General features: G+C 46.2%; 2 protein-coding genes across 4 annotated transcripts in view; both read left to right on the plus strand.

The window, feature by feature from the left end:
• Positions 1-1,358: 1,358 nt before the first annotated feature.
• On the plus strand, positions 1,359-8,979 carry CDHR4 (cadherin related family member 4). Its single transcript, XM_005892098.2, is given in 20 exon segments — positions 1,359-1,490; positions 1,870-2,054; positions 2,401-2,563; positions 2,642-2,724; positions 3,224-3,334; positions 3,945-4,048; positions 4,235-4,371; positions 4,630-4,813; positions 4,910-5,063; positions 5,298-5,391; positions 5,622-5,825; positions 5,906-6,045; positions 6,480-6,630; positions 6,737-6,802; positions 6,805-6,956; positions 7,181-7,323; positions 7,819-7,875; positions 7,977-8,064; positions 8,293-8,323; positions 8,829-8,979. Coding segments are annotated over 20 exon segments (2,352 nt in total). The 5' UTR covers positions 1,359-1,441; the 3' UTR covers positions 8,885-8,979.
• Positions 8,980-10,955: 1,976 nt separating this feature from the next.
• Positions 10,956-27,499, plus strand: part of IP6K1 (inositol hexakisphosphate kinase 1) — a 37,393-nt gene continuing 20,849 nt past the window's right edge. For 2 of the 3 annotated variants that reach the window (XM_070360406.1, XM_070360407.1), the window contains exon 1: positions 10,956-11,157. The gene's annotated coding sequence lies outside the window, so the exon portion shown is untranslated. Of the gene's footprint in view, positions 11,158-11,203; positions 11,491-27,499 lie in introns of those variants that run through there. The other variant, XM_070360408.1, reaches the window with a different exon arrangement.

The raw sequence follows: 27,499 nt of genomic DNA on the forward strand, positions 1-27,499 counted from the left end.
TGGGGGGCGGGGACTGAAGAGGTCAGCAAAACCAGGCTCCTAGCCGTTTTAGAAGGGAATAAAGGGTTTTGTTTTTGGTGTGGTGGGGAGCACTAGAGGGCTTTTGAGCAGGGAACAACCTGGGCTGGCTGCTGTTTAGATAATCGCTGCTTTGGAAGAACCACTCTGTAGTCAAGAGTGGAGGCTCCTGCCTCATCCATCAAGGGAAGGGAGGGCCTGGATCTGGGTAGGTCTAGTGCAAACATACCTCAACATACTTTGAGGTATGTTTTGGAGTTAAAATCAAGCCTTGTTGATACATGAATATGGGAAGACAAAGAGAAGCATGACTCCTAGACTTCCAGGCTGAACCACTGATTGGATGGAACTGGCATGAATCAACCAAGCAAGACTGGAAAAAAGTGGTCTTGGAGAAGAAAATCAAATGGCCATTTGTGGACATGGGGACAGAGGATGGCAGCGGACAGGAATGAACCCTGGAACACTCCACTGGGTAGAGGTAGGGAAGATGAAGAAGAACCAGCAAAGGAGCTGAGCAGAGGGAGGTGGGAGGAAACTAAGAGAGCGTGGGCACTTAGGAGCCAAGGGGAGCAAGCATCAAACACTTGCCGAGGAGGTGAGAATAGAACACAAACTGCTGGACAGTTGGCAGGTCTCTGAGGACCCTGACAAGGGCATTTTTATGGGGAGAGGAACAAGCTCAAACAGTGGGTAGAAAAGAGAGAGGCAAAGAGCTGGAAAAAGCATGTGAAGACAAGCTTTTAAAAACTGGCATATAATTGTAAATAAGATGAATGGACAGCTCTTAACAGTATGGCTCTATACATGTTAAAATCTGCAGACACCTGTGTCACCCAGATCAAGATATAGAATATCACCAGCCACTCGAGGAGGCCACCTTTTGTCCCCTCCAATTGCTATGCCCCAAAGTAACCACCATTTTTATTTCTATCACCAAGGATACCTTTTGTCTGTTGAATGTAGACAGATTTTGAGAGATTTTGTTGATGGTTGGGCTCAGATTTCACAGGCAGATAATGTTCTAATGGGGGTGAGCAGCCGGAGTTCAGGCTTTGTGGGGTAGCAGGCCCTGGGCCCACTTTTCCTGGCTGCTGTGTGTGCTCTGTCTTCAAGAACTGCATGACCAAGACTTCCTTGAGCCTTAGTTTCCCTATCTTAAGCTTGGTCTCTCTCCCCTCACATTTCCTTCATGTGGTAGTGATAAACAGGGAAATCCATTGGGAGCAGTGAAAAAACGGAGTTTTCCAGGGCTCTTGATAACCTATAGTGTCCAGAGCTCAGTCACCAGGGGCTGGGTGGGGCTGGAATCTTGGAGGCCAAGGAGTCCTGTGTTTGAACAACAGACCTGGCAACAGCGTGGCCCTGACAAAACACGTCTGCCCTTCTGGAGTCTCCTCTGCTGTCGTGTCTTCAGGCCACTATGGTGCTGCTCAGGCCCCTGGCACTTCTTCTTGTTCTGGTTGTCTCTGGTGAGGAGCTGGTGGGTGGGGGAATTTCACTTCTCACCCCGAGTCCACAGTGGAGTCTTGCTCCCTCTCAGATAAGCTACCATGGAGAACAGTGGCTGGGGGGAGCCAGGAAAGGGCAAAGATCTGAACCCCTGACTCTCATTCCTTATCTTAGCTGCTTCCTCACCCAAGTTTCCACTGTCACCCTATCCTGGGGACAGTGGGAAAGACGACCTAGACGATGAAATGAGCCGATCTGTGGTTGGATGTGGGGGACAAGGGAAGACTTTGGCTGCTTGTCTCCAAGATGTGGCCAGGCCTCAAGGCAGAAGGGAAGGACTCTGTGTACCTGGTTCCATGAGCATGGGGGTCTCTAGCTTGAATCGTCTCTTTCTCACAGAACTCTACTGCCTGTCCTGGTTCATAGATGTCTCTGAGAGCCAGGGACCTGGAGCCACCCTTCAGTCTTTCTCCTTCAACTGCTCTCCATATATACCAACCCTGGAGTTGCTCCATGTACAGCCACCCACCACCTTCTTTAACCCACCTAGCCTGACCAGGTGGCAGGGGACCTATGTGGGCAAGGTAGGGTCATGGGCACAGCTGGGGACAGTGGGGGAAGGGCAGACTCTAAATTCACAAAGTCAGAGGTGGTGTGAAAGTGATGGTGTTAGTCACTCAGTCATGTCCGACTCTGCAACCCTATGGACTGTAGCCTGCCAGGCTCCTCTGGTCCATGGAATTCTCCAGGCAAGAATACTGGAGTGGGTTGCCATTCCCTTCTCCAAGGATCTTCCCGACCCAGGGATCGAACCTGGTCTCCTGCACTGCAGGCAGATTCTTTACCATCTGAGCCACCAGGGAAGCCCCTAGAGGTGGTGCCGGGGGATGGAGATCCTAGGCCCCACATGGCACTGCCCACCTGCCACAGATGACCTTGAGCAGCTCAGCCCGGCTGGATGCCCTGACAGTGAACCACTATGAGCTGCAGCTGAGGTTCACATGTGGCAACCAAGTGACAGAGGGTCGGCTTTCTGTGAATGTTCAGCGGGACCCTAATCGTGACCAGTGTGCTGGTCGATTTGCCAGCCCAGGTAAGGCCAGAGGCAGCAGGTGGGGGATTGCGGGGGGGCAGGCATGGCCTGAATCTCCCTTACCTCCCCTCTGGCCAGCTGGGGAAATTATTCAGGTTCGAGAAACTGTCACACCTGGGACCCCGCTGTACACTCTGCTGCTCCCAGGCCAGGGAGCCCAGGTGAGGCCTGCATGTGGGCAGTGGTGGAGGGGGTAGGATGGAGGGAGATGGGAAGACCAAGGCCAGCCCCTGCCTGGCCAAGAATAGTCTGCAGAAGGACTCTTTAGTCTATAACGGAGCCTCTGTGGGATACATGTTCTTGGAGAGAGCCACTGAGGGCTTCACAACCCCCAGTGACTATGGCTGTTCCCATAGGGACTTCTCAGGGGTTGAGTTCGTCTTTAAAGTTCTTGTGTTCTAAATTCTCCAAAAAAAAAAAAAAAAAACTAAATCATTTTTACAATCCCCAAAAGAAATGTATTTTAAAAACTGAATAGTTTAAAAGCAGAGATGATTTTGGATCAGGGACAGGGGAGCCCAGGCTAGAGTAAGTGGCAGTGGCAGAGTACAGGAGATTTGAAAGTGCGCAGATACCTGTTGGGTTCTTTGGGGATTTTGACAGGGTTGCTTGGGGGCACTGTGGTAGGGAAGAGGGCCTCCAGCATCTCTTTCCTGTCAGATGAACATCACTAGTGCCCAGGACCCTCCATACTTCCCTGGACCTTTCTCCATCGATGGGCAGGGTCAGCTGTGGGCACCATCCCAGGGACTCAAAGGCCAGGCTCAAAAGGTGAGCACGACTGGGGACCTGGCAATATCCATGAACTGGGCATAAAATGGACAGAACCATTACCTCATGGAGGATTGTTTGTTTCTGGCCTCATCAATCATGCTGCCTTTCCCAGACATAGCCCATACCTGCTGCCCCAGGCTGGCTGTCCTCCCACCTTGGCTTGGTTCTGTGCTGGGCTCTGGAGCTCTAGAAAGAAGAGGGATCCCTGGCTCCAGGAGCCCACAGTGCCCCTTACAGAAAGGAGAAAGTTCTGAGCAGTCACATAGGAAGTGAAAACTCTGAGTACAGCGGTGTGTGTAGTCTGAAGGAGACTAGAGAAGTTCCTTCTTTAAAGCTTCCAAATCTTAGTGACTGGCTCTTGGCAACTCTATGATGCTAATTTATGTTGTGAATGATTCAGATATTACTCATTTGGGGGCTGTGTGCATCCAAAGAGAAGGACTTATGACCCAGAAGAGTAAGACACAAATGAATATCTGTCAGTAGAGTGATAGGTCATGGGGAGGAGTGAGTGTGGGGCTCCTTATAGAGGTCCTGAGGGGGGCTGGGCACACACATACAGGTAGACACACATCGTGGTTCCCTTCTTGTTTTGTGTGCATGGCAGGTCTTCCAGCTTCAGATCCTAGTGACCTTTGGACAAGGCCGAAGCTGCCGTGGGATGCTGACGGTGAAAGTTTTGCCTGTTTCCTCTAGCCAAGTCTCTTTCCCGTAAGGCTTCCCTACCCTGGCGACAGTGGGAAAGAAAGGACCCAGCCCCAGGGACTCGGGAGTAGGGTTAAGGTGTAGGGCTGCGGGAGCATCCCCAGCTGGCTACTGTACCAAGGAAGACCCAAGGGAGGGGCCTGCAGACCCTGCCGGGAGCAGGTAGGAGCCAGTGCTCCCATTTTGGTCCAGGCAGCAAGCCCAGAACATCACCATTCCCGAAAACCTGGTTCCCGGAAGTAAGGTGGCTCAGGTCCACGCCCGGGGCTTCGACGTGCGCTATGAAATCGTCTCCCCGGTGCCCTGCCGGCTCTTCTCCATAGCACGCGGTGAGGGGCGTGGAGGGCGGGTAAGGGGATGCCTCTTGCGGCTGGTCTAGAAGTGACCCGCAACGCCTGGAGCCAAGGCAGAACCTGGGGCGAGGTCGCGTTTGGGGGCCCAGAGTTAGAGAGGAGCCTTGGAGGCGGCGGCCAGGTGGTCAGTCTCTGCGCCCTGAGAGGTGGGCGTGGAGAGGTGGGAGGGTGGGAACGGGACTGACCTGGGGGCGGGGCCGAACTCTGCGTCTGGCGCCCTGCCACCCCTCCCAGTTGACGGCGTGGTCCGGACCACCGCGCCCCTGGAGCTGGCGCAAGCCCCGGACGCCGCGGTCACTAGGCTGCGGGTGAAGGCCTTCGAGCGACTCCGGCCGTGGGACAGCGCCGAGCTTGATTTCCAGGTGGACGTGCAGTCGGTCAACCGCTGGCCCCCGCGCTGCCTCCCAGCGCTGCTGGTGTGAGTATTTGGGAGTCTAACCTTGGCTGTTGGGTGAGAGCCAGGGTTCGCAGCCCAGCCCCAGCTCCCGCCCTGCCGCCCGCCCTCTGCTCCCAGGACTCAGATCCCCGAGACCACGCCTGTGGGCACCTTCGTGAATACCTTCACTTGCACTGACCCGGACTCTCCTGGCTCCACCCTGGACTACCAACTGCTGTTCCACAGCCCTGCCAGCGCTTCCAGCCTCTGCCTGCGAGACGGAGTCCTGGAGGTACCCAGGCCCCGCCCTTAGACCCACGTGTAGAGTGCTTGGACAGGAAGGGGGTGGCCCAACGGCCCCGTGGGAGTGGAGACCATGAGGGCGAAGGATATGGTGTTGCAGCCAACCCGCTTTACCCGAGGGTTAGGGTAGGGTCTGTGAGAATAACCTGGCTGGAGGCAGCCCAGTGGGCTCAAGGCTCTCCTAGGCCTTGGCTGCGCCTCACTCTCCTGTCCCTCTGGTTAGGTGAATGACACGCTGGACTGTGACGCTCCTGGCGCCTGCTTGCAGCATACAGCCTCCATTCTGGTGCTTGACAGTGGTCAGCCTCCGATGACCAGTGAGTGACCACGCCCAGGCCTGGACATTCAGGACAGGGCTCCTCTGTGCCCCTCTTCCTGTCTTCAGGGTGGCGTCATCTCTCTTGGAAACCAATAGGGCAGGGTTGTGTCCACTAAAGACCCCTGAGTGAGCTACTGCCCACCTCCCTCCAGAGCCTCTCCCTCCTCTGACCCCCAGGGCAGGGCCGAGCCAACCAGGCCAGCTCCCTGACTTTCAAATGGCTTCCAGCTGAGGTGCCTGTGCTGGTGATGGTGACACCTGTCAACGAGTTCTCCCCAACCTGTGTCTCACGCACATTCCGGGTTCGTGAGGATGCAAGGCCCCACACCCTGCTGGGCTCTGTGATGGGCACAGACCTGGATTACCCCCACGACAGCACTGAGTACTCCATCTCTGGCGGGTCCGCCCCCTTTGCTGTGGACAGTCTCAATGGTACTCCCACCCCAGGGCTGGGTGGAGAGGGTGGAGCCAGGGTTGACTCTGCAAGCTGAGGCTGTGGCCCCCTCTTCTAGGGGAGGTTCACCTCCTGGGACCTTTGGACTATGAACTGCAGAAGTCGTACAGGCTCACTGTCCTGCTGACTGACCACAGCCAAGACCAGGACCCCACCTGCCACCGTTCAGGCTCCTGTACCATCACCATTGAGGTTGAGGTAAATGAGCCCTGAAGCTTCAGAAATAATTGGAAAGAGTTCCTCTCCTCCCTCGGGCGCTCTGCTTTTCCTCTCTGCTTCAGTTTCCTCTGACTTCCCTGGTGGCTCAGACGGTAAAGCATCTGCCTACAATGTGGGAGACCTGGGTTTGATCCGTGGGTGGGGAAGATCCCCTGGAGAAGGAAATGGCAACCCACTCCAGTACTCTTGCCTGGAAAATCCCATGGACATAGTCCACAGGGTTGCAAAGAGTCGGACATGACTGAATGACTTCACTTTCAGTTTCCTGTACTGGTTGGCTGGAGAGGGTTGGGGCCTTGTTATGCAAAGTTCTGGAAACTGTTGGCCAACACCGAGATTCTGGTTGTGGTGGGAGGAGGCTGAGGGGCTGGACTGGGGGTTTGGGGGTGGGTGATCTGACTACCTTCCAGCAGGATGTGAACGACCATGCCCCCGAGTGTGAGCCCCCATTTCAGGAACTCACCGTCTACGCTCACCTGGGCCCTAGTTTGGAGGTGACCACAGTGTCGTGTCGGGTGGCCCAGGAGCCCCAGCGCCTGGCTTTCTCCTACAGAATTGTGGGAGGTGAGGGCCATGGGAGCCATGGGGGCCGTGGGGGCCCTCCAGGCTGCTGGGGAGGGGCAGGCCAAGGCCAGCCATGGTCCCCTTCTTCTCCCACTCTGTTTTTCAGGGAATAGTCAGAGCCGATTCAGCCTGCAAGGAGCTGTCCTAGTGCACAACGACCTCATGTTGGGCCCCCCTGGCCAGAGCAGTCCCATACATACGAGCTATTGATCCGTGTGGCCGATGCAGGCCCCTCCACCCCCCACCTCAGCACCACGGCCACTGTCATTGTGCATATAGTGCCCTGGAGGGCCAGCACAGGGGCCACCAGCATCCACAGAACCACAGTGAGGGGTTGTCCTCAGGCCCTTACTGGGTGGGGAGAAAAGATATAGTTTTCGAGGTGGAACAATTGGGGAAGGTATTTCAGAGGAAACTGCCGAGTGCAAAGAGTCTGGCAATACAAAGGAGAAACCTGGGGTGTGGGATGGCCCAGCCCTTGGAGGGGTTTGAAGGTTGGATGATTGGGGCGTTTTGGCAGGACAGTGGTGAAGCTGTGGCCCCATTTCAGGTGCCTTCAAGGATGACACCCCTGCTTGTGACAGACACGGAGGTTTTCTGGCAGCCGGAGCCCTGGTTTGTGGTGGTGCTGACAGTGACCAGTGCCCTTCTCCTCCTGGGTTTGGGCTGGTTCCTCAGCTGGCTCCTGCGGGGGTAGGGTTCCTATCCCTGTGCTGCTTGCCTCCCACCACCCCCGGCCCTCACATCTGTGACAGCTGGTTCTACCCAAGACTGCCCAAATTGATGAGCAGACAGAATGATATTAAGGAGGACTGCCCTCCCTCCGGGGGTCATCAGCTTAGAGGCAGAGAGACACTGGGAGAAAGCTGTCTCCTTTGCTGGCAGAACCCAGTCTGGAATGGGATGGCTGTGGATAAGGTCAAGGGATTTAGACTCTTGAGTCTGTCATGCATTGGGTATTTACCCCTATTCCTGAGCCCTGCCTTTCACCTGAAATGTGACCTTCCTCTAAGATGCCGAGTTTCTCGTGAGCACAGGACTGAACCCAGGGGAAGATGGGAGTAACATTGTGGCCACTGCATACAGACACAGGCTATCTCCAATAAGAGTGGCAGATGAATGGTGCTGATTCCTGGAGCCAGCAGGTCTGCTGTTCTCACTGCTTGGTCTCTCCTCCTGGCATTTTAGGTTGACCCAGGTGCTACAGACATCAAGCAAACCCACCCAGGCTTTACTGCTAAACAGGTAAGCTTCCTTTGCCTACCTCTATGCCTGGAAGTCCATCTCTGAAACTCAGGCTGGGGCTCAGAGCCCTATCCTGTACTTCTGCTCCTACTTTGCCCCAGTATCCAGGGAACTAAGGGATCCATTGAAGGGTTTGTGGAGGCCCCGAGGATGGAGACACCCCAGGCACCCAGCAGTGTCATGAGCCTGGTATGTCAACCTACCATCCTGCGCAGTGGGCACTGAGGCTGCTGCTGAGTGTCCCCTGCCAAGCCTGCCCCCTTTCCCATGGCTGGCTATCCCTGTGGGAGGGACCATACCAGCACCATCAGGATGCAGGAAGCAGGTGGGTTCTTCACCCTTTTGGGGGGGCAAGCTTCCACCTGCTCCCCATGGGCAGAGGTCACCTCGTTACACCCTCCTCATTCTTCCCCTCAGCACCATTTTGATGGCAGAGCCCAGGACTCCCGTGAGTTCCCCTTTTTCCAAACCATTCTCCACTTGGGCCCACTTTCTCTTCAGACCTCATCTCAATATCTCTGCCTACCACCAGACATCCACTATCTACTCTTTCCCTGAATGGGGTCTCTTCTCACCCCTCCTCATCCTTCAGCCAGTGTTTCCCAAACACCTGGGACCCTGATCTGGTTCCTACCTCCAGGGGGAAATGGGGGGAAAGTTGTGAGGGAAGAGGCCCCCAAATGGTCCACTGTCATCATGAATTATGATAGAGTAATCTGGCACGGGGCTCAGGGGAGCTGATGTCAAGTTTCGGGGACTCATGGATGCTTCCTGTGTATCTGAGCCAGACCTCAAATGATTTGCTGAGAAAGCAGGGAGAGGACAAGCCAAATCAAGAAGGGGGGGGGTCACACCAAGGGTCCTGGAATATCTTTCCCTGCCCTTAGGGGAGGGAAGCAGTGCTGCTAAAGCCAGCAAGGCCCTCTCTCTCTCTCCTGACCATCTGAGCTCAGGTACAGGCAGAGATTACCTGTTCAACACGCACACGGGAGCCCGACGCTGGCTCTGAGGCCCAGGAGCTGCATCATATTTGTGGAATTTCTTCTTCACATGATCATGTGTTTTCAAGCTGATTCAATAATAAACAAAATTACCAACAGAAGAGTCCTTGCCTGGTAACCTACATGTGGGAGCAGCTCTGAGATCTGTGCTTCCTTGTTCTCAATTGGAGGATGCCCTATCTTGTGGAAACAAGGTTATTTTTTCTTTCAAGAAGGCATTGTACAGTGCTGACTGTGATTAATATTCTGCAGAAGACACTGTTATCCTCGTCAATGACTGAGGGGGCCTCCAGTTGGCCTGTCCCCTCAGAGGACACCTACTCTAGCAGATGGGGAGGGCCCAGGAGCCCCACCAACTTCCAGGGCAGTTTGCAGACTGTATGTGGAGGTTTTCTTGCATCTGGAGCTTTTGCACTCAAGTGAGGGTTGGTGTAGACTTGAGCACCCTGTGGCATGGCTGGCCATGGAGGGATCGAGAATAGCCCCGTTTTGAGCAGGTGTTCCCATATCCTCTTGATCTCTTTGGTTCATGGGTCCTCTGTCCTCCCTGTGCTGCACATGGCCAAGTGGCCCACAGCAGCCTACAGGAGGGCAGGTTCTGTTGGGGGGAAGTGCTAGCCCACTCCCTATACCCAGCCTGGCATCAAGTCTCAGGATACTGCCAGCTCTCCCAGAAGACCTGCTGTCTTGGTGGAGGCTATCTTAACTGTGGTGTCTTCAAGTTCTCTCAATCTTCTTCCCTCTGTCAAGTTTATGGACCTGAACCTTCTTGAGAGTAGCTTCCCTTGTGGCTCAGCTGGTAAAGAATCTGCCTGCAATGCTGGAGACCTGGGTTCAATCCCCAGGTTGGGAAGATCCCCTGGAAAAGGCAAAGGGTACCCACTCCAGTATTCTGGCCTGGAGAATTCCATGGACTATATAGTCCATGGGGTCGCAAAGAGTGGGACATGACTGAGCCACCTACACTTACACTTTCAGAGTAGCCAAGAATCTCCCTTCCTGAACCAGTTACAGTGCCCCAGGCAGAGGAAGAAGTCGAGTGCCTTCTGTGGGAAAAATATGCTTCATGGTGTTTCCAGAAAAGTGAGTGTTAGAGCTGGCCTCAGGGACAGCAACTTGACAGCAGGAGGTTATAGGAAGCAGCTGCCGGCAGACTTCCTGAGCACTTAGAATGCTCTAAGGGCTCATTAAACGCTCATCTCTAAGGAGTTTGATTTTTATCCTCATTCCACAGATAGAACAAGCAAGCCTCCAAAGTCACAAAGCTAGCTAGTCAGGTCACTTGATGTGAGTCAGGCTGTGTGATTACATTTGATGCCAAGCCCAAGGTAACAGTCTTCCCAAGGCTCGTAAGTTGCGCTTGGTGGCAGACCATGACAGTCCAGGGCAAAAGATGTTGTTATAAGAGCTGGAGACAAGATGCCCTAGGGCAGGAATAAGAGTGCCTGTTATGTGCCAGGACTTGTGCTGGGGACTGAACTCCAGGCAGAAGGACAAACGTGGGAACAGGCCAGAGACTGCTGGGGCACAAAAGGCTGATGAAGGGCAAAGCTAGGGAATCCACTGGAAAGAGAGCATTATACACCGGAGCCAGTAAGAGGAAGCGCGAAACTCGGTGCTCACATTTCCAGAGGTGGCATAACCTTGGCCCAGCCTTCCCACACTGAGCCCCAGTTTCCTCAGTAGTGAGGGACAACTCCTGCCTTCCAGGGTGAGTGACCCAAAAAAGCATACAGCAGACATTCCCTAAGTGTGCATGCGTGCGTGAAAAGACGCTGTCGGCTCCATTCAGAAGCCGAGCACTCACGGATGCCAAGGGCGCTACGGCCTCCGGAGTAGCTAGCAAAAGCTCTACCTCCAGCAACTCCGGGAACTGCGCGCATGCGCCAATCCGTGCCGTCACAGTCACGTGCTGAAGCGTTCGGCTTGGGCCGCGAGAGGCAGGCTCTGACTGACAGGCCGGCCAACCTGTCATCGGGAGGCACTACACTGGACGTAGGGCAAAGAGGCTGTTGATTGGGAGTATTCTAAGCTGGGGGCGGGTTCTTTGCCGTCCTGGTTACTATGACGCCCGGCCCCCGCCCCCTCGGCTGGCCGCCATCTTGTTGTTGATCCGTACCTAGTGGGCAGCGCCGGGAGCTGGACCGAGCGGCCGGTGAGGGGCCGCTCCTGCGGATCTCAGCCACCTGCGCTGCCTGCCAGGGGGCGGGCCGAAACCTGGAGGCCCGGGGGGCCCAGCTCCCGTGGGGAGCCGTGGGCGCCCGCTGCCCGGGCCGGGCCGGTGAGTGACAGGAGCCGGGCCGAAAGACCGGCCTGACGCCGCGGGGCGGGCGGCGGCGGGCGCGGGGTTGGAGCTAGCGCGCGCAGGGCAGGGGCATCGGCTGAGCATCGCTCGAGCGTCCTTATCGGCCGCCCGTGAAGTCTCCCCAATGCTGGTGCCGAGGTCGCAGGACGGCCTCGGGGTAGAGGTCCAAAAGCCCCGCGCCTGAGGGCTGGCCGGCGGGGTAGCGGGAAACTAGTTTCTGTGACTGAAGCCCTGGGCTCCACTGACCCGCAGCGCTGAAACGTGTCCAGTGCCAGCTTGATGCTCTCCAGGGTCTTGTGTTGTTCCCAGGTGAGAAATACACGTACTATTTTCTTAGATGTCGCTCCTGCGAGTGACTTTCAGACCGATTGAGACTAAGACTAGGTCAACCAGTCGAAAGCCCCCGCAAAGCAGGCCGGCCAGTGTGACGGCCCTTGTGATTCAGACCAGGCGAAGGCCCCTCTGCCCGGCGCCTGCCTCTTAGACTCCTCGGAGCTCACCGTTTGCTTCTTCCTGAAGGGCCTGATCAGATGTCCCTGATGCCCGAATTTTGGTTTGGGACATATATATTTTGTTGTTGTTCTGAATCACCACTTTTTGGAGTGGTGGTAAGAGCTTCCTCTTTTGGCTCTGGGAGAAAGTGAGTATTGGTGGTAACTTGATTGGTTTTATCTCCTAAAAAGATAATCTGCCAAGTGTAGACAAAAGAAATGTAAGAGGGTGTTAGAATCAGAAAAAGAAATGAAACTTCTTTTTGTCTCGTGAATGCCAAATTAACTTTTAACAGAGTAAATGTATCTTGCCCAATGAAACAGACTTCCAGGCCCCCTTCTTTTGTGAGGATAAGAGGGTTAGAGACCCCACCTAAGGTGTGCAGGTCTAGGAAACCTCTGCGTATAGGTTGAGATTTGATGTCCTGATGTGCTGAGGGCTCCAGAAAACATTTCTGTTTGCCTGTGGTCCCTTGGCTTCTCAGCACAGGCTTCTGTCTGTGGTCATACAGAAAGCCTGCCTGAGACCACTAAGAAGTTGAACAACAATACTTTGTGCGCTTGTGTCAGGATCTTATCACCTCAGAATGTTTAATTTTGCAAGAAACTATCCGTTTGGTCAGGAGATGCTTTTGGAGAAGATGCTGAAACCAGAGGCAGCTGGTGGCCTGTTGCTGTTTGCCTTGTGAGGAGAGAGAGAAGTTGAGTGAGTAGTCTTTAGGCATTTCATTACCCTCCCTTGGGCCATTTTTTGAATCTTGGATGAATTTTCATTTTGGTGAGACCAGTTCCTTGGGCAGTTCTTTACAAGAAAGGAAGATGCGAAAATATTAGGAGCTTCTCAAAATGGCCTCAAACTAACTTCCCCCCAACTCCCCTCTGATTAACACTTCCTTTAGAAAGTTAAGGCTGCCACAGGGTTAAATGCTTGCTGTTTTCTGTGAAAAATAACCATAAATTAGGCTCTTAGTCTGTTTCAGTTATCTTTGAGATATAGGAAGAGAACAAATCTCTTCCTTAGTCTACTTAACTACTCTAACTTTTGCATGCAATTTTAGGTTCAGGGGTCCATTATAGTCCATTCCCAGTCTAACGCTGTGTTAGAACTGTTGCCCCAAGGAAGTTACAGAATAGCCAAGAACTCTTATTGCCTTTTTTTTAATGCTTTATTGCCTTGTGAATACTTAGGAGTATTAGATCGTGCTTGCTTGATTAAGCCTATTTTGTTACTCAGAGATAGCTTATAGCAGTACTTCTATGCTGGGCATTTTTAAATGCAAATAAGTAGGGATGTTAGAATAGCGGACCTTCCATCTACTTTAACTTTGTATGTACATAATTCATCTGTTGGAGAAGGCGATGGCACCCCACTCCAGTACTCTTGCCTGGAAAACCCCACGGACGGAGGAGCCTGGTGGGCTGCAGTCCATGGGGTCGATAAGAGTCAGACACAACTGAGCGACTTGACTTTCACTTTTCACTTTCATGCATTGGAGAAGGAAATGGCAACCCACTCCAGTGTTCTTGCCTGGAGAATCCCAGGGACAGGGGAGCCTGGTAGGCTGCCGTCTCTGGGGTCGCAGAGTCGGACATGACTGAAGTGACTTAGCAGTAGCAATTCATCTGTAAATGTCAGCATTTTTAACTGTTATGAGCAACAGACTTAATGAGTCAAAACTGCTTCAGGCATATAGGATGAGATTTGATGTCCTAATGTGGCATTTTCGGTGCTGCTGCCCAGCTGGTCCCAACCCACCTCTCCCAGGTTTGTCCTAATCCTCACCACCCGAATGGTTTGGTAATCATTCCATGTGTGATATTTTCTTACACAGATCCTGTTGCCAGCTAATCCATTTCCTTTTGCCCCTCTTGGGGATACCCTTTGCCTTCAGTTTCACTTCTCTTTTCTCAAGTCCAGCTCAGGTCCTTCCTACCTCCTTTATGAAACACTCCCCGAAACATTCCGGTCTTTGGGAATACTCTACTCCCTCTGAACTGCAGTGGTATTATTGCCCTTATTAAAAACAATAATACAGTATATGCTCTTTTAAGAATAGCTTTTTTCTGATTAGACCTAACCCCTTTCCTGCAGAGATTGTAGTTTTGTGTCTTTTTGTACCTGCATGTAGTAGATAAGAACTAAATGTTCACAAAAATGTGCAAAATGTGCCTGAGTTGGAACACCCTCTAATTAAACAGGGAATTGGAGGGAATAGGCAGATAGAAATGAGACTTTGACCGTGGAGCTCCAAGTCCTACACTGCCCGGAGGGCTTGCACTCTCGCACCGCACAGAGGCCCATCATTCTATAAGGCAGGACTTGCGCATAGTGCGGAACTGAAGCCCAACAATAGAAAGTAAATCTGCGTTTCAGAAATGGCTGTGTGGCTCATCCCTCTTCCTGGCTACTTTTGACTCTCAGAAAACATGTATTGGGTGAGCATAGCGTTGAGATTCTTAGACTCTTCTTGGTTGGGTCTTCTCACTGCCACCTTGGGCTTCTGTAAATGTGTCAGAAGTATTTGCTGCTTGTCCTCCCAGTGCTGCCCTGAAACTGTAAGGAGCAGTGATGGGTGGAGCTGGGGAAAGCCAGGTAGAGCTGTCTCTGGGTTGGAGCAGAGAGGCATTTTGTATGTTTGCACCAGGAGATCTGTGCTTTTGCCCCGATCTTAAGTCACATTTCATTTCTCTTCCTGTACTACAGCAGGATTTAAGCAATGAATTCTGTGTGGGAAAACCTAAGCAATCTTGGATCTTTTATAAGATTGAGACTCTCATTCATGTTTGCTGCTATTACAGTTTGAAGTTGGGTTTATGTAAGAGGCATTGCAAATGAGTTTTGATGGGAACATATGTTCATTTCAGTGTTGGATCCCTGATAGAGACTTTGTTTTTTTGAATGCTTAGAAAATCTCATCTCTTCTGCAAAAGTTTTTATTTGTGGGTGGGGATTTAGCTCATTTGTTCCTGTCCTCTCATTTTCCAGAAGGTAAGCAGGCCTAGGACTGGACTCTTTTCAAATCTAAATTTTGATGTCAGGAAATAAGAGTACCTTGAAGACCATAAAAATCTGAGCCTGTTACAATTGAATGAACTAAGCAACTTTGTAATCAAAAAGTTAAATAATGAGAACTGTTGGTCCTTATAAACTCAGCTGGTGAGAATGTAAAATGATGCAGTCACTTTGGAAAATAGTCTGGCAGTTCTTCAAATGTTTAGAGTTACCAGCAATTCCACTCCTAGTTATCTACCCAAGAAAAATGAAAACATGTACAAAGCGAAAACCTATATATGAGTGTTTATAGCAGTGTTATTCATAACAACCAAAACGGGAAATGACCCAAATGTTTATCAACTGATAATGGATCAATAAAATATGGTTTATACATATTTTATATATACAATGGAATATCATTTAGCAATAAAAAGGAGTGAGGTACCAAAATATACTTCAACATGACTGAACCTGGGAAACATTATGCTAAGTGAAAGAAGCCAGACACAAAAGGTCACACATTATATGATTTCATTTATAAAACATATCCAGATGAAGCAAATCTGCAGAGATCGGAAGTAGATGAGTGGTTGCTTAGGGCAAGATGAGAGGTGATGAGTATGTTCTGAAACTGTAGTGATGGTTACACATAACTTTTATATACTAAAAGCCCTTGGATTATACACTGTATTTCTTATTTTATTTTTTTTGGCCATGCTGTGTGGCATGGTGGGGTCTTAGTTCCCTGATCAGGGATTGAACCCGTGCTCCCTGTGGTGGAAGCATAGAGTCCTAACCACTGTACCACCAGGAAAGTCCCATAAATTGTACACTTTAAATGGGTGACTTGTATGCTGTGTGAATTATATCTTGAAGCTGTTGTAAAAAATAACTTATCAGTAATGTATATTCACTAATTTAAAAAAAGATCATATATGAATAACAAGAAATAAAAACAGGACCATCCATAATTTCACTGTTAGTGTTTTATTGTTTGACCATATTTCTTCAAGTGATTTTTTGTAAGTTTTACAAAAATGAGATCATGCAGGACACCCTAATTGGTACCTTGTTGCAGTCAACACTGTATTATAAACTTCTGGGTTGGTAAATGATGTATTTACATCAGGGGCTAGCTGGCAATAAATAAGGAAGCTGAAGGGGAGCAAGGTGCCACTGTGCTGCCTCGTTTCAGCTGTAGGTCAGATTTGCCTTGATTTCAGGTGAAAGTAGAGTGCTTTCAGATGAATGTAGAGTGCTCCTGTGAAACCTTTTGTGAGCCAAAATGACATAAAGTGAAAAAACAATTACCTTAGGACTCATCTTGCTAACGGACGTACAGTGTAAATCAAGATAGCGCACAGATGCTCACAGACAGTTCAGAGCTGTAGCAGCTTGAGATGCTCCTGGGAAAGGAGCTTGGCAGTGCCACTCTTGCTGCTCTGGGTGCACTCTGCCTTTGTAATGACTCCCTGCAAAACAAATACTGAATGCTGTTTTCACTTGCTGCCTTTCCCTAAAAGTGAAAACGCTCTTTGGATCTGTTCTGGCTAGTGAAAGTGGTGCTAACGTCCATCTTTCGTAAAAACACAGTGGTGTGAAGTGAATTTTGAAAAGCGGGGGAGACTCGCTCTCTAAACAGGTGTTCTTTTCATGATCTATTTATGGCATGATTTTTCATATTTTTGTGTTTTTCATGGATAATTTTGCTGGTTAAAATGGCTCCCAAGTAACCAATGCTGGAGTGCTGTCTAATCTTAAGTATAAGAAGGATGTAAAGTGCCTTATGAACAAAATACATGTGTTAGATAATAGATAAGATTTGTTCAGATCTGAGTTATAGTGCAGTTGGCTGAGAGTTCAGTGTTAACGAGTCGACTATGTATTTAATAAAGTGTCTTTAAACAGTAATATACATACAAGGTTATATCTTATATGTGTGTAGCTCTGAAAGATTAAAAATTGATTGGTGAAAGTGCTGTGACCAGAGGCTCAGAGAAACTTAACTCTGTTTCCTCTAGGAGCAGCAGCTCAGTATTCACTAATTTTTTTTTGTTTGCAGTGACTTTATAGAACATAACTACTGTGAGAACTGGGAATTGGTTATATTTTCTTTCGTATCTAGTTTCTTTTGCTTAGTATGATGTTTCTGAGATTCATCTGTTTTGGTGTCTTCCTTTTTTATTGCTGAGTAGTATTCCTTTTTATGGCTGTATTTTTTGCTGCTAGGCATTTGGGTGGTTTCTAGTTTTTGGCTCTTATGAGTAAAGATGTAATAAATGTTCTCATACAAGTCTGTGTGTGTACATATTTTCATTTCTCTGTGGTAAATATCCACGAGTAGAATTTCCCTGACCCCCAGACTACATCACACGGACACTGTTTAGGAGAAAGTTGAACAGTTCTGTGGACTCTGGGCCCAGTTTTGTTATTGCTCCTCCTTGTAGTTCTCAGCTCGAAGTCTCATTTTCTGTTTTTTTTGCCAGATTTCCAGATATACCCATGCTAAGTCAGAAACGAACGGGCATTCTGTTGAAGTGGGAAGTTGGAATAATTAGGAACTATTACAAGTAGACACTAGCTTCTAGATTGAGGGGGTCTGTTTGCTTTAAGAGCTTCATTTACTTGTCATGATCCTGGGTTTCTGTTAATTGATTCAGGTTAGGAGGCTTCTTGGTCATCCACAGGGTTCATCCTGCATCTCTCTGTGGAGCCTGGCCATGGTGATTTGCGCCTTTGTAAGTAACCAAGCTCAGTCACAATTGGTACTGCCTCTTTAGACCATTGGTCATGTGGCTGCTATTTTGCTACCTAAAAAAAAAAAAACAAAAAAACTTACACATGTGAATTAATTTTAATTCATATGCAACTTTTTTCTTTTTTTAAAAAAAGCTTGACTCTTCTTTGTCTGATGATCTTCCATGGGTGCTGTTTGAAAACTAGTACCAACCAGAGGGTCCTAGCTAAGTGTTCTAGATTTTAATTTCTGGGAGCAGTGAGCAGTGATGAGTATTCATCCCTAACACCCCATCCCACTGAGGTCATTTCTACACTGTATATTCATACCTATGTTGGGCAGATTGAATTCTGTTTCATTGACTTCTTGTGCCAGTGTTCAATGACTACTTCTTTACAGCCAAGAACTTGATTATCAGCATCCTCTTTTAAAGCGTCTCAAATCTCCTAAAGAATAACACTGATTCTTATGGAATTGCTAAAAAGCTATTTTCTGGATGGAAGGTAAGGTGGGTATTTAAGATGAGTGAAACTTTCATGTGGGAGTTGGCTGAAGCGAGAAAATTACTCTTGAAATACTGCTTCTTTAAGAGAGCCTTTTAGTAAAATTTTGAAGTATCTTTTATTTTTAGTTTACTGTATTTTTTATAGTTTGTTCAAAGAGAGAACCAGTATGTAATATTCCTCATTTGATTGGAATCTATAGTCCCTGGTCTTCATGGCTTTTTTCCCTTTTTTTTTTTTTGAATAACTAAGTGGATAAAAGAGAAGGAATTTCTTTTTTAATAGACCCACGAGACCAGTAGCAGTACATTCACTTTATATGTGAGGAAACTGAGAGCAGTGTTTAGGCAGCACAGCAGGAGCGTCATTTGTGCCTTTTCAGGATAGATAAGCTCTGCCTTCCAGTGTTAGTTTAAGCACAGATTTTTTTCTCCTCAAATGATTGGTTTTTCCCTGTTAAATTTTTGTTTCCTTTTAAAGTGACTCCTACTGAAGTATAAAATACTGATAAAGTGCACAAAATTTGATGATTTTTACACCTGTATATACCTAAACAACTGCCCAGATGAAAAACTAGAACATTTAAATAATTTGGCTTTGGGGGGACTTGCCTGGCAGTCCAGTGGTTAAAACTGCACTTTCACTGCAGAGGGCATGAGTTCTGTCCCTGGTCGGGGAATTAAGATCTCTTACGCCACATGACACGGCCCAAGAAAACAAAACAAAATGAAGAAACAAAAGCAAAAGAAAGAATTTGTTATGATGACTCAGTGGTAAAGAACCTGCCAATACAGGAGACACAGGCGACTTGGGTTCAGTCCCTGGCTTGGGAAGACCCCTTGGAGAAGGGAATGGCAACCCAGTCCAGTGTTCTTGCCTGGGAAATCCCATAGACAAGAGAAGCCTGGCAGGCTACAGTCCATGGGATCACCAAGAATCAGACATGACTGCATGACTAAGCACAAGTATTTGTATGTGTATATGTGTATATATACGTGTGTGCGTGTATATAAAGTGGAACTCACCCTGTTTACTCTCAGCCTGGTATCCTCAGAAGGGTGCCACTGGGTCCCTTGCTTCTGGATAGGACCCAGATGTCTAAGCAACCTCTTTTCTGAGGATAAACAAAATGGATACCTTTAAGCCTCTTTTCCCCTTCCCCTTATTTCAGACCTCCCAGATTGCTCTAGGTCTTTGCACATATTTCTGGTTTCTAGGTGAGGGATGTCCCAGTCCCTGGTAGATTGGAAGGGCAATCAGGTTGGCAGCTATACTTACCTCAAGAATGTTCTCTATGTTTCCGTCTTCCTCAGAGGTGAGGTTTGTGAGCATCTTCCTGAAACAGTTCTTGGGGTGCGAAGGAAGGACTGTTTTTTTTTACCCTCATAAGTATAACTAATCTTACCAGCACCTACAGTCTTGTGTGCGTGCTCGGTCACTTTAGTCGTGTCTGACTCTTTGCGACCATGTGGACTGTAGCTCACCAGGCTTCTCTGTCCGTGGGATTCTCCAGGCAAGAATACTAGAATGGGTTGCCATGCCCCCCTCCAGGGGATCTTCCCGACCCGGGGTTTGAACTCGCGTCTGCCTGCATCTCCTGCATTGCAGGTGGATGGATTCTTTACCGACTGAGCCATGTGGGAAGCCACCTGCAGTCCCATGTGTATTAATAAAAGCAAGAATTGACTTGAATTTAAGAAAACATTAGTTTCCCTTGATTATATACTTTAGAGAACAAATATGCTTTCATGTTAGTTTTCAGCTGTAGTGTTTTTTGTCCTTGAATTTGAAAGTATTTGAGAGTATCTTTTCCTCTTAGAGTCCGCATCAGCTTTTTATCTCTGAAACAGTTAGAAATGAGTTTTCATAAAGTCCAGAGCTATGCAACTAGAGCTTTATATGTTGTTCTTTTCTGTGAGAGTGACTATATCTGTCCATTGTGTTCTTTTCAGTTGAGTAATTTTGCTCTTTTTCCCTTGGAGAGTAAAAAACAAATCAAAGATAAATTATTGAAATATTGCCAAAATTTTACTTAGCATTCTTGCATTACCAAGTTTAAATTACTTTTTATAGACTTTTAAAAGACTAAATAGATTTCATATGCTTTGTTTTAAGATCATGATATTTTGGCATTATACTTTTAGTGCTTGAGTATATTTAGTTTTAGAAGTAGAAATGTTGGATTTCTAAACCAGTTTTAATGAAAATATGAGGAAATTTACAAATATACCTGTGCAGTTTGAAGGTACCAAGGATACTTCTTTTTACAAAAAGATTGCATACCAAACTCAGGTGATTAGTCTGAGGCTGTAAAAATACATTAGCCACAAAATTACCAACTCTAAACCAGCTCCTTAGAGTGCACTCTGCTGATCTGCATTTTGGAGTGTCTGTGCCCGCCCAGCTGACAAACTTGGTGACCAGGTATTGTCTTTCTCTTTCTGTGAAGACAGTGTCCTCCTAGTTCTTAAAATAGTTTGGACCTTATTCTCCACCATATCTGATTGGAATTTCTTTGTCTTTGCCAGGGCTTTTATTCATTGCCACTTTCTAGGCTTGCTTTGTTGTTGAATTAAACCAAACAAAACTAGTTATATCTCCTAAATTTAGTTTAAATTCTTTGAGATGGTTTATTCTTTATAATTGAGATTTTCTGTATATTTGTCTGATTTTCGCCCCTTGTTTCTCTTTTGTATTAGTAATAAAAATGATCTTATCATCTTCCTCATAGGCTATCTTCTTTTTTCCTACATATCTTGTTTAGTTTCTGTTAATTGCCATTTTTATCCAGGTACATTTAAACCTCTTTTTTCATGTATCAACTCTTTTTAGAGTCAAAACAGAATTTTACGTTCTCTTTCTTTGGTTTGGAATTCTGTCCTTTGGTTATCATACTTTCTTCTCTGTAAAGCCAAGTTAACTCTTTGTTCTGGTTTTGGTAGCCCTAGGTTAGAAATCTGTAAACTTTTTTGACTTAACAATCCTAATAGTAAACAAAAAAAGAGAGAGAAAAATTTTGTCCTGTCATGAACATGTTTCATATGTCGTGTACTTTTACTGCTGTACACATCTGTTATATACATCATGTGTATACATCTCTTTTTATTGTGTCGCTACCACATGCTGGACATGTTGAATAATATATAGTGAAAAAATAAGCTTTCCTTCATGGATCTGACATCGTTATAATAAAAATAATAAACTATGGACATTATCAATAAATAAAACATAGAACATGCCTTGAAAAAAGAAAAAGAGCAGAGTAAGGAAGATGGAACATCCAGATGGGTTTGTAGTTTACACTTAGGGAGGTTAGGGGAAACATGGAGAGAGATTTGAGCAAAGGAGGTGAGGGAGTTAGCCACTTGGACATCTGGGGGAGGAATGGTCCAGACAGAAGGAATGGCTAGTGCAGAGACCCCAGAGTAGGAATCTCCCTGTGTGTCTAGCCAGTGTGGCTTAGAGTGAGGTAATAAGCAAAGGGGAAAAGGATAGGAATCAGATTAGAGGGAAAATGGGGGTGGGGAGGAATGCAGAACTTGAAGGTTATGGCAAGGCCTTGGGTGAGACAGGAGCCATTGCAGGGTCTTGAACAGAGAAGTCACATGCTCTCTCAGTTTAACAGAGCCCCTGGCTGCTGTGTTGAGAACAGGCTGCAGGAGGGCCATGATGGAAGCTGGAACACCAGTGAGGAGAGGGGAGATGTTGGTGATCATACCAGGTGGTAGCACTGGAGATGGTAAGTAGCTGGATCTGGACATGATCTGAAGGTAGACTCAGTAGGGTTACATGATAGCCTACTGCGCTGGGGTCTAAGAGAAAGAGGAATCAAGAATGACTGTCAGGATTTTTGTGAGAGCAGCTGTAAAGATGGAGCTGGGATGGGTAAGCAGGTTGGAGAGGTTTGGGGGGCTTTGGGGAGATGAGTTCTGTCTTGGCAACGTTAAATTTAAACTTCCCAGATCAAATAGTCAGTCAGTCATATGAATTTGGTGTTCCAGAAAGACGACTGAACTGAGAGTGTAGCTAAACAAAGGAGGACCAAAGACTGAGCCCCGAGGCCTCCAGCGTTGAAAGTCTGGGAAGAAGAGAAAGAACCAGCAAAGTAGATTGAGTACCAGGAGAATGAGGAGAGTGGTGCTTGACGGCCAAGTGAGGAAGACAGATCAAGCAGTTCTAATGTTTTCTATCCAATTAGGGCTTTCCTCATAGTTCAGTCAGTAAAGAATCTGCCTGTGATGCAGGAGACCCCGGTTCGATTTCTGGGTCTGGAAGATCCCCTGGAGAAGGGATAGGCTACCCATTCCAGTATTCTTGGACTTCACTTGTGGCTCAGCTGGTAAAGAATCCACCTGCAATGTGGGATTACCTGAGTTTGATCCCTGGGTTGGGAAGATCCCCTGGAGAAGGGAAAGGCTACCCACTCCAATATTCTGGCTTAGAGAATTCCATGGACTCTGTAGTCCATGGGGGTTGCAAAGAGTTGGACACGACTAAGCAACTTTCACTTCACCCAATTCCAGGTATTCATACCCTACTTTGGAACCGTTGCTAGCCCGTTCTTCTGTCATTTACTATGTATTAACATCAGGCTTCTAACGCTGTGAAGGCTTTTTGTTTTATTTAAAGATACACAAGTTCAGAGAATGATACTAGTGTGCTGGGCACAGAGATGAGAAAATGTTAACATTTCACCATATTTGTTTCAGACTTTTTACAAAAGAAATTAAAAATTATTAAAAGAGCTGAAGTTCCCTTTTCTTCCTAGATAACCAGTTTCCTCCTTTCCTTTCCTCCTGTAAAGTTGATGCACATTCTTCCATTCCACATCATTGTTCTTGTTAATACATAGATGTGTCCATAAATTCATGTATAGTGTTTTATGTATTAAAAATTTACAATGATGACATACTAGAAATATTTCCAAACATGCTTTTTCCAATTTGTTTTGAAATGTATTCATGTTGACACATGTGGATTATTAATTCGGGACTCATTCATTTATCCATTCTTCCGCTGGTGGACCTTTGGGTCATTGCCCATTTTTCTGTTACAGCAGTGGTGCGGTGAGCGTTTTGAACTTGCTCTCTTGGGTGTGTGCTGGGTTGTGGAGTGCACACAACTTTGGTTTTGTGTTGCCATCATCATCATAAGAGAGAAGCCATTTCTACCTGGCTGGCCAGTGCTTGGGATGTTTATACTTTTTATTTTTTCCAGTCTTATAGAATTGAAATCATTTCCTGTTTAAGTTCGCATTTCTCTAGTATTTGTGAAGAGGGGCATTTAATCACGTGTTTATTAACCACTGAGCCTCATCTTTTTTCCATCTTCTTATTTTCCTCCACTTATAGGAATTCTTCATATATTATTAACTGATTTTCTTGATAATTATCAATATTGCAAATACCTGTTCTTTGTCTGACTTTTATCTTATGATTCTCTTATACAAAAAAGAATAATTTTATTGTGGCTGGTGGTAGGAATGGGGCGATTGTGAGTGGGTATGAGGGGTCTTTTGGAGTGATAGAAATACTATAAAATTAGGTTGTGGGGATTGTTGTACAACTCTGTAAATTTACTAACAATCATTGTATTGTACACTTAAGTGAATTTTATGGTTTGTAAATTATACTTCAATAAAAGCTGTTACAATTAACATTTTTTTTAATGTGGTCTTATTCATCAGTGTTTCCTGTTGTAGATTGTGTGTTTTATGTCTTATGGAATTTTACCTAATGTATTGTCAAAAGGCATTTAAATTTTTTTCTAATTTCAAGTTTTATTTTGGACATTTGTATGTTGGGAATTTACTTTGGAGTATAGTTGGAGGTAAGGACAGAATTTTATCTGTGTGTAGCCTCTTATGAGATTATATCATCTTTTTCAATTGATTAAATGGGTGTTTAAATGCTACTGCAGTTACACACATCCACTCTCATGTCTGAGCCTAAGATTTTTTGCCTCTCTTTGCAAAATATCACACTCTGTCTTAATTGCTATAATTTCATAAGGAGCTTTGCTAGTGGGGAGGGCAGATCTTTCATTACTTTTTGACATTGCTGTCTAGCGACATCACTCCTCCATGTGAATATAAAGTCAGATTGTCAGGTTTGTCAAAAAACCCTCTTAGAATTTGTGTTGAAATTGCATTGCATTTCACTATTGAGCCCCACACTCCATGAATATGGTGTATTTATGTCTTCTTTTAGGTCCTTCAGTAAAGTTTTATTATTGATCTGTAATACTTTTTAAAGATTTATAGGTACTTTATATAGTTTTGGTTGCTGTTGTAAATGGAATATATTAGTTTGCATTTTCTAGTGTATTCTGCTGGTGTAGAGGACTACTCTTCTTGTTCTTTATTCCCTTTTAAGTTCTGACTTAGAGTAAAGTTTGAAAATCTAGGCACACAGCTGAGTGCATATGTACAGTGCTCAGCTTTGTCACCTCTACCTTCATGCTCCTTCTCAGTATTTTCCCAGAGAAACCACTGTTGAGATTTTCATTATCATTTTGAATTTCATGTATGTATAGAATCACAGCACATGGCCTCTTTTGTATCTAGACTCTTTCTTGCTACATCACACCTGTGAGATTCTTCTATGCTGTGTTTGGCAGTAGTTGGTTCTTTTTCATTTCTCTGTAGTATTCCACTGTATGAGTATACCACAATTCACAGATTTTAATTTTTTTTATAAAATTAAATATCCCAATTATTAATTTATAAGCCATAATAACACCTTATAATCATTTCACCTCACAACAGCTTTGCTTTGAAAAAGGAAAATACTAATTTAAGCAATATGAGAAACTTTATTTTATTTGAATAGAGACATAATTCATGTCAGAGTTCAATTATATGTTCAAGAAGTTAGTTACTATAACCAGAAGGTCAGTCTAACTAATGTTAACTAATGTCTTTACAGGGCAGATTTATTTCCATGTGTTGCTGTTCACCAGTGAAAAAAAAATTCAACTTGAGAATCTCAGCAGGTTCTTTTAAAAAATAGCCTCCTTCCCATTTTATGCAGTAAAATGTGGAACCAGAGCTTTCTAAAGAAAATGAAGGACAAACAGAGACTATATAGCTGGTGGTGCACAAACTCATAGGCAGAGCATGGAGCCCTGGGGAAGCAGTCCATTCATAAGCTGACAGAATTTTAACCATTTTAATATAAACTGCCAGGGATCTAAAAGAACTGACCCACACAAACTGTTTCCTGTCTGAACATCCATCACCAGGATATTTGGAGGACGTCGCTGCTACTTAAGCCCCTCTTTGCAGCATCCACATTTGTGAAGAATACCTGCTGCTTCTCATCCTCAAGTGTTAGACCTTTGCTCTGCTCGTGCGGCTGGTGACAGTGTTGAAGAAGATGCAGCTGTTACTGAAAACCCTGCAAACCAAACCAGTGGTCCTTTCATTAGGGCACAGACAATCTTTTTATGATAAGACAAAAAAGGACTAAAACTGCATCTGGTATTTTAGAGGGTAGGAGTCATGTAATTTTAATCACCACATGATTTTGCCAAGCCCCAAACTTAGCATTTTCCAAAGAATCTGTTTTGGCAAACCGAAGCCTAACTTGGTGCTAATGCTTTTCCTGCCTCCCCTAGAGCCTGATTCAGACCACAGTTCAAACAGCCCAGTGAAAATGACACGGTAATCAGCACAAGTGGTCTTGTCTACTCTAATGCATAATATTAGAGAATATTGTTAATTAATTTTCATTATTTAAGATTGTGTTCAACAAAAAGGAGCTTTACTACTAAATACAGAAATGTATCATGTTTCCACAGAGGGAATTTTCTTATTTTTAAACATTTTAAAGTAAAATAGTTTTCATGCTAATACCCAGAAAGTTACAAACTATTTTCATAGAAAATAACAGTCTCCTTTTCACAAAAACAAGATTTCCTCGCCAAAATATTCTACCAAGTCACGGCAGAAATGGTGAAGTCTAATCAGACAAAGAATAGATACTGTGGTAGCAGAGCTTAAAACTCTGATCATGATTCCTGCTCTAGATGGAATGTTTGTTTTCTAGATTTCATATGTTGACACCTAATATCCAGTGTATTGGTTTTTGGAAGGGGAACCTTTGGGGTGATTAGGTCATGAGGATGGAGCCCTTATGAATGGGATTAGTGCCCTTATAAAAGAGGCCCCAGAGAGCCCTTTCACCCCTTCCACCATATGAGGACACAGTGACTCACCAAACATCAAATTTGCCATTGCGTTGATGTCGAATTTACCATCCTCTGGAACTAAGAAATTTCTGTTGTTTGTAAGTCATTCAGTCTGTGATACTCTGCTACAGCAGCCAAAACAGATTAAGACAATTTCCTTAGGATCCTTCTCAAAACCCAGAGAATGTTCTTCCTTGTAGTTACTTTCTTTTCATAGTCCTTAATGTCTCCAAAATGAGAAATGCCCTGTTTATGCCAAGGAAAAAAGGTATAGAGAGGAAAGAAAATAGTACGTTTCCTTTCAACTCTGAATCTGGGTGAATGCCACTTCAGATGTTACTGTCTAAAGAATTAGGCTATAGGAATTCAATCCTAACTGCCATTGCTTTTCACTCTGCGTGTTTGTCAGTCATAGCAAAGGGCCACAGGGATGACTGGGGAACGTGTGGGAGCCTCTTCGAGTCCTGGAGATGCTTTTAATAAATTCCAGCTTTCTGCCCCAGCTTTCTGCCCCTCAAGTTCCTCCATGCCTGTGGGTCCTGGGTCTGCGTGAGTAGTGGAATTGAAGTCGCTATTTTGTGGGTCTTCCCTGGCAGTTCAGTTAAGACACCGTGTTTCGGATTCCATCCCTAGTTGGGAAACTAAGGTTCTGCATGCCGTGCTGGGTGGGCAGGAAAATAGGAGGGGAAAAGTGACTATTTTGTAACGCTTAAGCACAATCCTTCATTGCTTTCCTTGACATCCAGGAAGCCAACCCTTGCCAGCATAGAGGTCTGTATCTGTAGGGATTTCACCTTTCCAGGGAAAAGCCTTGTTGAATGTTACCTGGAACGCAGACAAGACTGGTAACTTGGAAACACATTTACATGAGAGCAGATCTCTACAGAAAACTGAAACTTGGCCACGATTTCTAAAATGCCACATAGGGAAAAGAGCACTATTTATTAATACAAAGTTTTCCCCAGGGGAAACCTTTGGCAGTTTTGTTTACAAAACAAAAAACGTCCTGGTAGAGAGTTTTTTGTTTGTTTCTAGTGCAACCCATGGGAATGAAACCATTGTCCCTCATGATTTCTGTTATGTGATATTTTTGACAGTTTGTAGCTTTTTAAAGAACTCACAAGTTTTTCTTCATGCTGGGAGTTACTTAAATCTAGAAAAGACTCCAGAAGCTGTTGACATCTTGAATGGCATAAACTAGTTGAAGTGAGGTCAGTGTATCTGCAGAGGACAGTCTGGGAAATCTTCGAGAAGTAACTACACTCTGGAAAGTACAGTTTATTGACTACGTTGCATTTAGATCCATTTGTTAAAAAATGATCAGTAAGGTCCTGAAGTGGCAAGAGTATACATCTCTTTTATGATCTGCCTCCTGTTGAAGCAAGGTAGAATCGTTCTAAGC

Source organism: Bos mutus, chromosome 22 (genome assembly GCF_027580195.1).
Source record: "Bos mutus isolate GX-2022 chromosome 22, NWIPB_WYAK_1.1, whole genome shotgun sequence".
In the NCBI taxonomy this organism is placed as follows: Eukaryota; Metazoa; Chordata; class Mammalia; order Artiodactyla; family Bovidae; genus Bos; species Bos mutus.